This window comes from Cryptomeria japonica, chromosome 8, assembly GCF_030272615.1.
Source record: "Cryptomeria japonica chromosome 8, Sugi_1.0, whole genome shotgun sequence".
NCBI classification, from domain to species: domain Eukaryota; kingdom Viridiplantae; phylum Streptophyta; class Pinopsida; order Cupressales; family Cupressaceae; genus Cryptomeria; species Cryptomeria japonica.
This window is the reverse complement of record NC_081412.1, coordinates 547872950-547887247: the sequence shown is the minus strand read 5'-3', so window position 1 is coordinate 547887247 and position 14298 is coordinate 547872950. Positions and strand designations below refer to the sequence as shown.

General features: G+C 36.2%; 1 protein-coding gene across 3 annotated transcripts; it reads right to left on the bottom strand.

Moving 5' to 3' along the window:
- Nucleotides 1-276: 276 nt before the first annotated feature.
- Nucleotides 277-14038, bottom strand: LOC131043258 (DNA repair protein RAD5A). 3 transcript variants are annotated; one of them, XM_057976455.2, is made up of 21 exons: nucleotides 13941-14038; nucleotides 11411-12259; nucleotides 11056-11189; nucleotides 10675-10810; nucleotides 10376-10429; nucleotides 10014-10166; nucleotides 9756-9907; nucleotides 9569-9653; nucleotides 9172-9456; nucleotides 8865-9011; nucleotides 8580-8735; nucleotides 8438-8505; nucleotides 6222-6344; nucleotides 6031-6130; nucleotides 5809-5921; nucleotides 5127-5405; nucleotides 4732-4932; nucleotides 3053-3146; nucleotides 2888-2959; nucleotides 897-995; nucleotides 277-695 (listed from the first exon to the last, which is right to left on the bottom strand). In XM_057976455.2, the coding sequence occupies exons 2-21, from the start codon at nucleotides 12212-12214 to the stop codon at nucleotides 573-575; spliced, it is 3378 nt and encodes a 1125-aa protein (XP_057832438.2). In that variant the 5' UTR covers nucleotides 12215-12259; nucleotides 13941-14038; the 3' UTR covers nucleotides 277-572. The 3 variants fall into 3 exon arrangements, with proteins under 3 accessions (XP_057832438.2, XP_059066046.1, XP_057832439.2); XM_059210063.1 differs by having other exon boundaries at nucleotides 13932-14021; XM_057976456.2 differs by lacking the exon at nucleotides 13941-14038 and adding an exon at nucleotides 12509-12632.
- Nucleotides 14039-14298: the final 260 nt, after the last annotated feature.

Here is a 14298-nt window from a genome sequence, read left to right as displayed (position 1 = left end):
ATTGTTTAGAAAGTATTGATTGCTTGAAAGCTCTTGACATATTGTGCATGTGATGAAGGTCGACAACGAATGAAAAGACTCAATAAAAGAAAGAACTGAGTTGATATTTTGACATTGATTTACATTATCAAGCACAATGACTAAAACATCAATCCCCATCCAGTACCTTTATTCTAAAAACTCTCAGAAAGTGAATATTGCTAAAAATATGTAAAATTGTCATCTCAGTTAGAGATAAAAACAACTCATGAATCCACATTTCAAACTTCAAGAGAATAAACCAAATCTGGGTGTTCATAAATGCCTAAAATTCATTCAAGAGAATTACAAAATTGGGCAAATAGTTTCATGTACGTTTGCCAAAAGAATCTATTTGGGAATAGTTTCATGTACATTTGCCAAAAGAATCTAATTTGGGAACATCAAAACCATTTTGTTTTTCATCAAAGAATATATTAATTCTGAATGTATAGATAGAATTATGATTACAGCGTCCCCTTAGACAAATTTACATACAAAAAATGTGGATATTCTTTCCGAGCACCAAAAAATTGCTGTACAAAACCGCATAACTATCTGAATAGCATTTTAAGCTCTTCAATCCTTGTACTGCGGACCTCTTGATCAGTTAGAGCTCCAGCAATCATTCGCTGCTTGCGTGCCTGAACCTGCTGCATCCTTTCTTCTACTGTACCCTATACATCATTGAACCAAACAACTACATTTACTAAAAAATCAAAAGATGCATATAATGAGAATACAGTACTTAATGCAAAATCTAGACCATATCATTATCTTGCTCCTTTAGACCTTCACATCAATAGGAACAATACAAATTAAGAACAAGACCAGACTGAGTAACACAAAGTGGATATTCAGTACTACAGGAAACCAACCTTAACGATGAAACGCCTGACTTTAACTTCCTTGGTCTGACCAATGCGGTGAATGCGCATAATTGCCTGCTCCTCAACTGCAGGGTTCCACCATGGGTCCTATTTTCAAGCAATCAAAGCCCTCTCGATCAATCTCATATTTGAATTGAAAAAATGTAATCCATAAATATACAACACCGATAGAAATGCCATCAGCTGCTTTCTTTTCAAAACCATGATTACGTTCAAATCATAGTTGTCATGTTAATGAAAGACAGTTTAAAATTATTGAAGAAAAAGAAGGAAAGAAAAATGAAGTAGAGAATATTTTCCTAGCAAATACCCCAAAACGTATAGAACTTTTCTCAAAGAAATTTAATGTGGGGTCAATCCAGGTTTGAGAGTGTGGGTCAACGTATCTACTCTCACAAGAGATCATGATATTTTTCAATATGGAGGTTTTGGCTACATTAATTCAAACTATTCAATTTAATTTTGTTTCTCTTGTGGCATAGATTATAATCCGACAAAAAAATTGATGACAATCTTTGAACTACTGTGACTTGAGAAATTTACCATATTTGCAAAGTGACTTTCAACTTTCAATTATAAATTTTTATTTTGTCATCAACTCATTTCAATTTTTAAGCTTCACTAACCCTGCCTAATCATACTTCATTTACTTAAACTTGCCTGTAATCACAAGTTACACCATTTAAATCTCATGCATACATCACGTGAATGCACTATTTATGAAAAATATGCTATACTATTAGTCAACGTGTAGTATCTGAGAATGTCAACATCGTTTCAAATAAATGGATTTTAGAGTATCAAGAGATTCTATTGTCAAACTAAACAATATCAAGATATTCTATCGTCAAACTAAGAGATTCCGTTGTCAAACTGAACGATCTGTTTCTACCGTCAATTATAAAGAACATAAATATTGAGTTCATCCAACAGTTACCAACTTCTCCAACCACATTTCTGACTACAAAACTCATTGATTGACAACTTCTCCAACCACATTTCTGACTACAAAACTCATTGATTGACAAAATATATGTATTTGGTGAGAATAAAGGTTTTATATATGATCAGGAGCATCCGAGTTCACAACAATCTTGCATCAACCAAAAACATTTTCTTTTTTATTTGCAGTTTCATCTTTTCTTTCTATGTGTTTCAATTTTGGCTCACCGGATCTTATGGAGTTGGATTCTACTTGAAGACTTTATCATCTTTCTTATTTCCAGACCGCATCACATTTGGATCATTTTCCAGCAAGATATCGCTATCAGTTTCCTTTACAGTTTCCTGTTACCAGTTAACAGTTCTTGTTACCGGTTGCCTGGACCTATTTTGGTGATCTACCAAAACCCTTCCGAAGCTTGCGGAGCCTTGGGCATTGATTCCGATTTAGCGCGTGGTTGACCTTTTCCCGTGATCTACACTTCATCCTTTGAATTTTCCGGATGAATCTCTTGGCGGAGGCCGACCTTGTTAATTTTACACGTTAGGTCTTGTTTTTCAGGTTTTGATCCCTTTTTGGGCTGACCAAATCCCTTGGATTGTATATATAATTGTAATTGTGCATTAGAATGAATGAAAGGAAGAACCAAGTAGCTAGATTGAACGTAGAAGATAGATCTTAAGATTCAAGGTCTTAGTTGACCTATTATGTACTTTGAGTATGTTCTACCAAGCCTGTGAGTCTGCTGTAACTCGGTTGGTTGTAATCAATTTTCATGAAATAAAACAATCTGTTCTGGATCGCTTCAATCATATCTTTGTGTTTTCGTTGTGTTTACTCTTGCTAACCGGTCCGGATTGATCTCTTTGAAGTCCCTCCTAACCGATGACTGCTTCAATATAATATATCAAAAATATATCGATGCATAAACTATTGTATAGATAGCCATTTCCAACTTGACAACCACGCAGCCAAAACAACAAGACATGTAAATAAAATAATTGCAACAAAGCCCAGAGGTTTATTAAGTACTGACCATCAGAAAAACATTAGATGCGGCAGTTAGATTTATCCCCACACCTCCAGCCTTCAAGGAAATGAGCATCACCTACAACACATTATAGCATAAGAAAAATAGCAACCTTAAGTATTTCGGTAAAACCAAAACAGAACCATTCTTCACAGTAAAACTATATCCTACCAAAATATGTGGATTTTGGCTGAATTCCTTGATCACTCTCTCTCTCTGTTGTTGGCTCATTGTTCCATCCAAGCGCACAAACCCATAATTCATCCTGCAAGTTAAATAAAGGAATGTTTAGTATCGTGGAACTCGAAAAAACTAATAAGGTACAAGGATTTAAGTGCAGTAAACTTCATCCGTTTACCTTGATCTTGAAGAAAGGCTTAAAAAGAATGCATGTGAATTGTAAAACTAGGAGAAATGATGAGGAGCAGAGAAATGGGGATAGGGAGCAGAGAAGGGGAAGGGAGGGAGGAAGAAGAAATGAGATAGAGAAAGAGAACCAAAGGACCAAAAACAATATGCCGTGCGGTTTCTGTACTATTTCATAGACATCTTTTTGGTTTTCCAGAAACAAAACAAACCAAGTGTGTGTGCGCACGCGACTGAGAGAGAGGGGGGACCAAAAACAATTTTTCATGGCTTTTGAAAAGCACTACCTCTGTACATCCTTTTTCTATTTTCAACAGAAACAACATAAACCAAGAATTTAAGGTAAAGTGAATTGTTATAAACATAAAAATGAGACTGGCGGCAAGCACTCAGCTGACCATAATTTTTGTAAAGCACCACCCCTGAATAGTATTTTAGTGTTTTCAATAGAAACAGCATAAACTGAGGATTTAAGATCAAGAGGCTTGTCATAAACATAAATACGACACTGGCAGCAAGTAAAGCCTCAGCTCACCATGATCCATGCCATTTAAGTAAGGATGGCTTTGCTTTATTTGGTTCTGACTACTCAAGTGCTGCCAAATTTTGTACGCATGGTATATCGTGGAAATAGGCCGAGTATGATGAACAAGCTTTAAATTTTCCCAAAATAAACAAATATATTTTTGGCGTGACATCAAAAAAAATGTTTCAACATAAATAATTTAAAAAAAAATCATAGTGGGTTCCATGGAAGAGGGTTACCAGAAGATCCTGCTTAGATATTTCAGGGTTACTCGACAGAAAAATTGGTCCCATAGATCCAAGTTTTGGTTGTCAACTATTGCAGATGGGAAATTTCACAAGAAATAGAATGAAAAAAAAATTATGATACATTTAACTGTAAACAAGCACGCCCCTGCCCCTAAAATTCTTGAGCAAGTGCAAGAAGTCTCAACCCCCTTCTTTGCACCTGCTCAAATTATGAATCCGAAAATAGGGGTTCTGATTCTTCTGCTATCAATCCTATTATTCCTGTAGTTCAACAAGATAATTTTTATGCAACTACAACCCATATGAAAATAGGAGCAGCAATATTCCTCAACAGGATACCCTGCCGTAAGATTTCATACACCAAAAGTTGAATGCTAAACATTTAGTCTATACAGCGAAAAGTCGGTATCTAAGAGTAGCCTATTATGGTTTCCTGAAGTGATCTATTTTGAATGAAGGTACTTGTCAACTATATTAATAGATTGCCAGATAGAACTAAACATTTAATAAGTATTAAGCATCCCTCGGTAACCAGTAAAGTCAGTTTCAAACTTCATTCAAATTTTAAAATAATGTGAATAGCTTATACTATTAGGCACTCATTTCAACTTCCATGTACTTTGAAATTTTGAATCAGTCGTTACTTGGATTTCTCTTCCTCATCAAAAACAATAACACAAACTCAAATGTTTTAGCAGAAAATAACCTACCTTTGAAAAGGTATCTGCAAAAGGTCTAAAAAGGAAGTCCACTGGCTAAAGACAATACTTTTTGACCCTGATGCCTTAAGTCCAGAAAACTCTTTTAAAAGAGCAGAAACCTTTGATGATTCTTTCCAATTTTGCTTAACATCTATTTGGAACCGGCTATTTGTTGGACACGTGATCAAATCATGTTTGCTTATAGTATATCTGCAATTTGAAAAGGGAAATGCAATCAGTCTGAGTTTGTTTCTGTAGGAGAATGCTTCAAGAAAAAGATTCAAGACACTCAAAACCATAAACATATCCCCAAGATGTTTTAAACTTTAATTGTCTTTCAAAAACTCTCTACGTCAAAGTAGTCAAATTGAACTACAAATCTAAATAATTTGCAGACTACTTACCTGCATATAGGACAAAAGCCACTTGAAGATTTGTTCCAGCTTGCTAATAGGCATTCACGACACATACGATGTGCACAAGGTGTAAGCACTGCATCTTCGATTGATTCGAGACAAATAGGACATTCTCCTCTTCCACCATTACTAAGCTCTCCAACCACTTCTTCAATATAAGCTTTTGTGGGTGCAGTATGAGAATCTCCTTTAGCAGACAGCTTGCTTCCTTCAAGAAAACGTTTTGCTAGTTTGTTCATATCAGAATAGAGTTGTGTATCACCACGGCTGCAGTTCAAAGACCAACCAGAATGTCATAGCTATCACATATGATCCAACAAGAACAGGTTAAATTGGAAAATCCAAAATTCAAACAGCAGCTGATCATATAAATAAAGGCATCAAAAGAAGCAAAAGTCAAAACACTTAATAATCAATAGAATAGTATCTAAATCGTGGTAGTTAATAACAAAGGAGTCTATTTCCTATTGAAACTATCCATCATTTATACATGAGAACCAGCATCGTTCTTGCAATAAATTTCAAAGCACATAACTATGGTTTTAGTAGTTTAAATCAAGATAAAGAAGACTGAAAACTTATCAAGCAATGGGATTTTAACTTAGAAGCTAAGTGAAAATAAGTTTATAGAAGTCACTCTAAAAAGTGCACCAGATACCAAAAAGCTTACCTCATGACAAGAAAGGGATGATCACAACATTGGCGCAGCCTTAAAAGCAACTCCAGAATCGAAGCATAGTTATGAAGAACTTTGCCTTGTTCCACAAACTGATCGAATTTGACCTGCAAGGTGAAAAAATCTCAATTTATTAAGTGATCATAAAGGAAGCAAAATGGATCAGAATATAACCATCGAGATATATATTTCACTTGGTAGAACAAAAGAGTTTACCTTAGATCTTTTATACAAAGCTGTATAGAAGTCATTCTCAGCTTCAGAAAGCTCACACTCAATTACTTGCACATCAGTTGGAGGAAGAACAAGAATGGGTCTGAATTTTTGAAGAATGAGCCATTAGAAAAACAATCAAAGAGACCCTATACTAAAGCAACACGAAGTCCTTCATGTCCCTATGGTTATACCTGCCATCTTTGTCGGTGCTGTCTTTTGTCCTCCGCAACATTAGTGGCCTTAAAATAGCCTGTACTAATTTCAACCCACGTTCATCACCTTCCTCATAAGGTTTCTGAATTAATTTATACCACCTGCAAAATACGAAATGCATTATTCACAAACAACACACTTTTAAGGACTTGCATCATACAATTTTTGAGAGTGAACATATATGTTGTTTCGAATTCATAAGTAGTTGCCTGTCATATAGCATACATTCAATACAGGTTCAATTCCACATGATTATCAATTTAGGCAATGTCCTTGTTAAGGTCTAATTCATGTATCAATCAGAGACAAATCAAGATGCTTCCGCCTATAATCTGTAAACCCTTGATTCCAACTTGGAAAATCAAGCTGACTAGAAGCTATACAAAGCTTCAACCGATGCTAGTACTCATAGCTGAACTACTTGCCAAAAACAAAAACTTGACAAAGTCTGAAAAAAAACTCCGCAAAACTCGACAAGTTAAAAAATTGCTTAATTTTAATTAGAAATGCATTTTTTTTGGCAAAATTCAATGAGGAGATGCATTCAATGAGTCAACAAATGAGTACACAAAAGAAACAAGCTGAGTCTAGATATATTTGATTGATTTAAATGCAAATTGGGTACAAAATGGCATCCTATTGTGAAATGAGGATGGTTGATAGACTAAAACAAAATAAAATTGCAAATTGTTTTTGTATAACTAAAAGTAAATACTACATCAAAACATTTTACATCTTCCTCTTCCCAGCTCCATTGAAAACCAAGGGAGAGATAGAAGTAGAGGTTCTAATCCTAGGAATTCGATGTGGCTTGTCCACCTCACCAAAATGATGTTGATGGTAGCACCCCTCGCGGTGGTCTAAGGGTGAGAGTGAGGGGTAGAGAGATACGTCTAGATCTTGGGGGAGAGAGGAGAGAGTGAGATAGAAAATAGTAGAGAGAGGAGATAGAGGAAGAGTGATAGGGAGATAGATAGGTCTAAAATTCGAGACAGATGAAGTGAGTGAGATAGAGAGAGGGAGAGAATGCTGATAGGAGCCTACTGATTACTGAAAATTAACTAAGTCTGAAAATTTAAAAGACCTTCTAAAACCTAACATTTGCATTATAACTCTTAGAGATCTGAAACCACTCTCAAACATCCTTCCAATATATACATGAAATATAACTTAAGTACAAGAAAGGAATACTTAAATGTTATATTTCATGTATATATTCTGATGAGAAGAATGAGACTGACTTGAAAAAAAAAATTAGATAGTTTTTTTACGTGTTTGGGCCTCCTTTTTTTATGCAGCTCAATTTTTGCCGAAAACTCACCAAGTTTTTATTCCCGATGAATCAATGGCATAATTACTCACTGCAAAGAAAAACTCGCCAAGTTTTTGCAAGTAGTGCATCTATGCTAGTACTAATGCAGAAAGGTACTTGAGCTGACAAAGGAGGGATACCAGAAGCTTTAGAATTTAGTCCCATTTGGCAGCCTAAGAGTACAAGTGTTCATTCTTAAATTTCCAAACACAGCAATGCGTAATACTTCTTGCTTTTAAGATACAATTATCCATACAGGTAGAAAAATGCAAATAGATCGTCCAAAGAAAGAGATATCAATATAAGGAAAGAGAACAAATAAAATCATTTTCTTCGAGATCCTACATAAGTTCACACGGTTCAAGCATAAGTATGTCTTTAAACATGGCTAATTTCTTAATGTCAGCTCACCGTATGGCCCAAACTACACGAGTGTTAATGATATATGAGCTACAGAAATGTTTAACAATCATGGATTGTGTATTGCAATTACCATCTCTTGGTAGTCTATTCTCACATCTGTTTGGCTTCATAGTTTCAACATATTCATAGCCAAGTGGACTTCACATCCTATAGCTTCTTTTCTAACCTCAAAAAAATTCCAAAATAAAATTTCTATTTATACTATAGACAATCAATCGCAAAAGTTCCACAGCAGAAACTAATTGAGCATTGACCCAGTGATCCTAGAGATGCCGTTAATAGAAATCACAAAGATACATCCTACAACTTCAAAGTTCAAGCCAAGTAAATTCACATATATCAGTGATGTCAATTTCAAGATCAATATAAAATCTCTCAAGATGAAATAGCAAGCCATAATAAAATTAATTTCTAAATTTAAAAGTTAAACTATACAATAACGTAAGAGAAGGCACATACCATCCCCAGTTACTCCATGGCTCAACCCGTAGAAAATGGAGAAGACTGTAAATGTCCTCAAGTTTGTTCTGCACAGGAATTAAGAGTTATACTAGTGACCAGAATCCAGGCTCACATGCAGATGCCGATCTATACTATATACCTGTATGGGAGTTCCTGTAAGACACCAGCGGCGATCCGCAACAAGGGCAAATACAGCTTGCGATACTCTGCACTTGGAGGACTTTATGGTATGTGCCTCATCAAGCACCACCCTAAACCAGTGTATTGCATGAAGCACACTTTCTTCTTGAGGATTCTACAAAATTGTCAGCACCAGCTTACTTTCACCAACAAATCACTAAAAAATACAGCAATATAGAAGGTTCTCAACTTCCCAATCAAATTTTAATGTGAATGCAAAGAAGTATATGATGCTTGAGCCTACCTCAGACTGGAATCCTGATGACAACACTCCATATGTGGTCAAGACGACATCATGTCCCAAAAGAGGTTTGGCATCTCTTGCTCTGCTTTCTCCATAATGAACATAAACAGATAAGGATTCAGATTGCACATGGGCCTCAATTTCCGTCTGCACATGAGCAATACAGCGCTTAGTGAACATATAAATGTATGAAAACTTGTCCAAAACATCTGGAAAGTTGAATACTATTTTCTACTTGGAAAACACCATGCTGCAAAACAAGCCTCAAACAATGCAATGGTTGCCATGCTGATATAGAGTAGCATACCTTCCATTGCCCTAACAATGTCATGGGACATACTATGAGGGTGCCCCCTCCCTTATGAAATTGTCTTCCAGATTGTCTCAAGTTGGTTTTACTTGCAGCATCATTATGCTTCTGATTTGTTTCAGTTAAAGGGGAGGAGGAATCTGGAAGAGTTATTACACCAGAGTCATCTTTATAAAGATCAACATCATCTGTAACCTTAGCAGAGCCTCCTCTTCCAGGGTTTGCAAGCAAAAGAGAAATTGTCATCACAGTCTTCCCAAGCCCCATTGCATCTGCCAAAATCTTTATACAAATGCAAAATCAGATACCGGTTCATGGGTAAAATCAACCATTTAATTAAAACAGTAGCATTTGATTTTCTTTCAACAAACTAAAACAACAAACCAATACATACTCCTCCTCTTGTTATTTTCAAGGCACTGGGAAACTTATTAGATGCCTCCCCTGAGAAGACATTGACATAAACCACTGTTGCTCTCCTATATATGAATAAAAGAAGTCATCAATACACCGTAAAAGAAAAAAGTGTGCAATAAGTTTTATTGCTGTGATCAAGCCTAAGTATACAATTTTTGTCATACTTGTCGGCAATATGGTAGCTATTCCAACAGGGATGGAGGGTTTTTGCAGCCTTTTCCATTTCTGTTCCCTTTTCCAATTTAGTCATCCAAAACAGTGCTTGCTTCTGATATGGACGTAATTCACACAACAAAGTAGTTGGTGGTTCCTTTTCCTGCAAAAAATGATGGAAAGGGATTTTGTATCAAAAGAATTTGAACATTTAATAGTTGAATATGGCATCAATCATTGATAGAATCATAGAAAGAATGATTATGGACCTCTAGATAGCAGCTTTCCGATGCACCAACTAGTTTGTTCAAATCTGAATCAGACAAAGCCTCCTCTCCTTCATCTTCCTGTTTTTCCACACCTGAAGTAAGCTTGCGGCATTTGCGTGCAGGTAGTGATGGTATTGAGTCCCTGGAGCTATCCTGTTCACAATACAAATAACCTTTTAGAAAAATGAAGCTCACGTTTGATACGGTAGAGATATTGATCTATGGTAAACATGTATATAAGCATTTAAAATGAGGCTCAGTCAGTTATGAAAGTATAATTGCTCAAAGAATCTTCAACGTGTAGCTGGCACAAAAAGACATTTTCACCCAAAAATAAAAGAAATTCAGACAAGCTTCCATACCCTAATTTCTAGAGAACGTTTCCTCGTGTAGAGATCATCAGGAGTGAATTCAGCCTGTAAAAAAGACAAAACTCAGAAAAACATCAAAAAGCCTCACTTAGGCTTTTAAAACAGGGAACCAAAACAACATAAAACCTAGAGTGGTTTCTGATCATCTTGAAACAAAATCCTTAGCTACCAATCACTGCTTGTAAGATTCCCCCATTCATACGCAGTAGAATGGATTGAAATTAATCATCTAGACACAACACTGTCCAAAGGAAAGATGCAATTTTCCAATTTTTAAAACAAACTCCTACCTTTTGAAAGGGCTCCTTGCCAAGCAACTTGAACAAAGTTGGAAGAGGGTGAACCGTACTATCCTCTGTCAACGAAACAATCAATTTTGATGGAAGTCCACTGTCATTTGTAAAAATCGAATCATGGATATACAACCTGCAAATTGCACCAAAAGAAAAGATTCGGTAAGAGATGAAACCGATAACAGTAAGAATCAAGGTCCATGCATTGTCATAGAAAATGGTTCATAATTTCCCATTTCGGATAACCAGCACTTTGTGTGTGCCACTAACTCTATCAGAAGCAAGAAACAATCCAATGAACCATAGCAGCACACAGGACGCACATACAGCTAAGTACCATTAAATACAGTGCCACTTAACTATTATCAAGAAGGTCACCTGATATTCAGCAGTATACAGTTCATCAACCCAAGGGTTTCAGGTGCAGCTACACAATGACCCACTACTGTCACTTTTTTTGAGTTGATCAAAGGAATAAGGCATCGAGTCCAATCGGTAGGAAGGCGACCAATCTGCATTGACCATCTAAAATTAATACATAATGAACACTGCTAATCATACGATTCCATTAGGAATATTATTTTCAGTTATGAATACACCACAGAGCTTGGGCCCATTAAAAAGTACTTCAAACCAATATCATTTTTCATCTGCAAACAAAATGCTACTTGTTCCGGCAGTTTACAAAAGAGATGTCACAGGTTTAGCGGCTCTTCACAAATAATGCCCTTACCTCTCCAGATCTTTCTGTGGAGAATCTCACAATCTCAGAACAGGCAGCAACAGCTCTTCCTCTTCCCCAATATCTAGAGTGAGATTGATTGGAAGGATCGGGAAAAGAGAATGTAACAACATCTCCTCTCTTAATCTTCCTACCTCTACAAGTTGAAAAACCTGTCACTTCAGTGCTACCAACAAACCACCAATCATCCTCCATCTGAGGAGCACTGAACCCTTCACCACCCTCACTACTGGAGAAGCAACTCGATTCCTCAATTATGCTCAATTCATATCCTTGACTAGAGAACTTGGATTTATCATAAGACTCTGAATCGTCAACACATACAATGGCACTTCTGTCATAAGACTTTGAATCGACACATACAATTGCACTTCTGTCAACCTTAGCCAGCGATTGTGATTGAGTCATTCGCATATAGGGTGTTCTTGGAGAATCTTGCTTCAATGGTGTGGAAACTCCATGTTCATTTCTCTGTGTAGCTTCCATGTGCACATATGGAATGATCATTTTGTCTTTATCCATTACAGGAGTTTCCATAATAGAGTAATCTAGATTGTTCCTAGAAGAAACATGATTGTTGGCCACTGAAACTCGAGCTCCAGCACCAGGTGTGGTGCGTTTGATATTGAACTTGTCCCTATTTTGAAACCCAGGAATGTCAAAAATAATGTTTATAGCCCTAGTAATGTCATTTTTTGCAAGATGAAGAGCTCTGATTATGTCCATTTCTGATGACTCGGAGCCCAAAATTGCTCTGATTGCTTTTATCTTTTCATTGTTTTCCTTGCTCCCCATCGTATGATCCAAAAGTAAAAAGACTGAAAAGAGGTAAGAGCAAATCTGAAGATCAAAAAATTCAGGAATTATTGTTTGCAGGGAGAAAACTAAAAATTAAACAATGCATACCAATTCATACATTCATGATTCAAATACTAGTAAGAAAAACAGTAAAGACATTCTAGTAATAATTTAGAGGACAAGTCCCTAACCGGTCATCGCAGGGTAATGATTCGATGTTTATCTTTAGTTTTTAGATCACATGTGTTCCTAAGACAAATTAAAATTATAAGCTTTCTGCTGAGAAATTACCTTCAAATATGGAGGCAAACAACTACAATAAAAATTGACCTCTGTGCATGCTAACTCTTGACAATTAAACATCTTGCTGCAATTTTTTATCCCCTTGGCACGGAGACTTTAAATATACTGCAGAAGGGAATGTAAATTTCTAACAAATGAAACATAATCTGAAAACCTGATCTAGCTGAATGGCAGCCTGTGTATTGCAATTTTTGTACCAGTTTTCTCTTCAAAATAGCAAGTGGTAATTCTAGTTTTAACGGCAGCCTCCATGTAGGCTAACTCTACTGTTATGTTTACTCCAAAATACAGATGATTGTAATAGAAGCATTTAGCTATAGAGGAGTTAAAAATATATAACTCTCGCCAATTTAGTAGACACCGCACTTAATTTTCCCTGAAGCACCTATTTGAAACTTCCCTGAGACCTCAGATAAACCTTCCTTAACAGTTACATATAGAATTTTTTGCAAAAATATAGCTTTTCTTTGGTAAATTTTCCAATTAGTTAGCTTTCATAGTGCACCCAGAGCAAGGACTTTGCAATGGCCCCTCCATGGATCCCCACCATTAGCAACAACCAAATTCAGGATGTTATAAACCATTAGAATTCACTAATTTGGAGGTTCGTCAGTAGCAAAACAGAGCATCACCCCACCCCCAGTCAAAAGAATATGTGAAGGGAGTAACAAGGATAGGCGCAACTCCGGCAAGTTAGGTAGAGCAGATTACGCTCAGACTGGCATCCAAGTGAACGGATGTGCATCATATGTGATTGCACGAAAGAAAAAAGGGTTTCTTTTTAACAGAAGAATTGGACCCTATTGTGGAGAAGACCATAGACACTGGTGCATGGAACTTTCAATTGACAGAGAGGATTGGACCTTAATTAGAAGAGGACCGTCCACATTTGACTTGGAGATAAACAAATGTACCCACCATATCAAGCCTCTTCAGTGTAATCAATATGCCTATACCAAGATTCCTAGTGTACCCACCATATCAAGCCTCTTCGGTACTAGCAACAATACCTATACCCAGGTTCCTCTCAAAAATAATCATGAAACCCAGGCAGAAGAATTAAGCAAAAGTTAAGTGGAATGTAACCTACTAATGCAATACCTATGGTGAAAAAATGAATGACTGGTGCAAAAATCAACGAAAAGGTACAGCCTGTGCCTGAACTTTACAATGCAAAGATTTCTGAGGTTAATTGATTGTTTTATCAGATGTTTATTATTGATGCCCATATAGCAATGTGAATTAATTCTAGAAAAAAAAGATCAGTTTAATGCTTCTGATCACCCATTTTCAAGATAATTCAAATTCTTTAATGAAAAGGATATCCCCAGCCTGTGAATACTGAAAGAATTAGAAAGCAATGATTTGAAGCAATTCAAAAGATGCACATAAAAACGGTGGAAATGCATACCCGACAAACCTGCTCAAACACTCATCAGTTGATCCAGAGAAAAGACAAACCGTTGATAAAAAAATGCATAAGATGAAAAGTATATATGTTTGTAAGACTCGGTGGAAAATTTTGAATATATTGGAGGTAAAATGAGTGTGTTAAACATTTCATCTTGGCGGGAAAAATCTCATTACTTTTTCCTTTTGTTCTCGCCGCGTAAATTCAATGCAGAGGAACAAATCGTAGCATGAGTTGCTTTTAATTTTTATCAACTGTAGATTACCTTTTCTATTAATTACAGTTTGACTTTTTAATGCCGTACAGCTAGTTCAAACTGTTTTTTTTCTTCAAAGATTTTTTATTTATAAAGTTTTTGTTTAGGCTG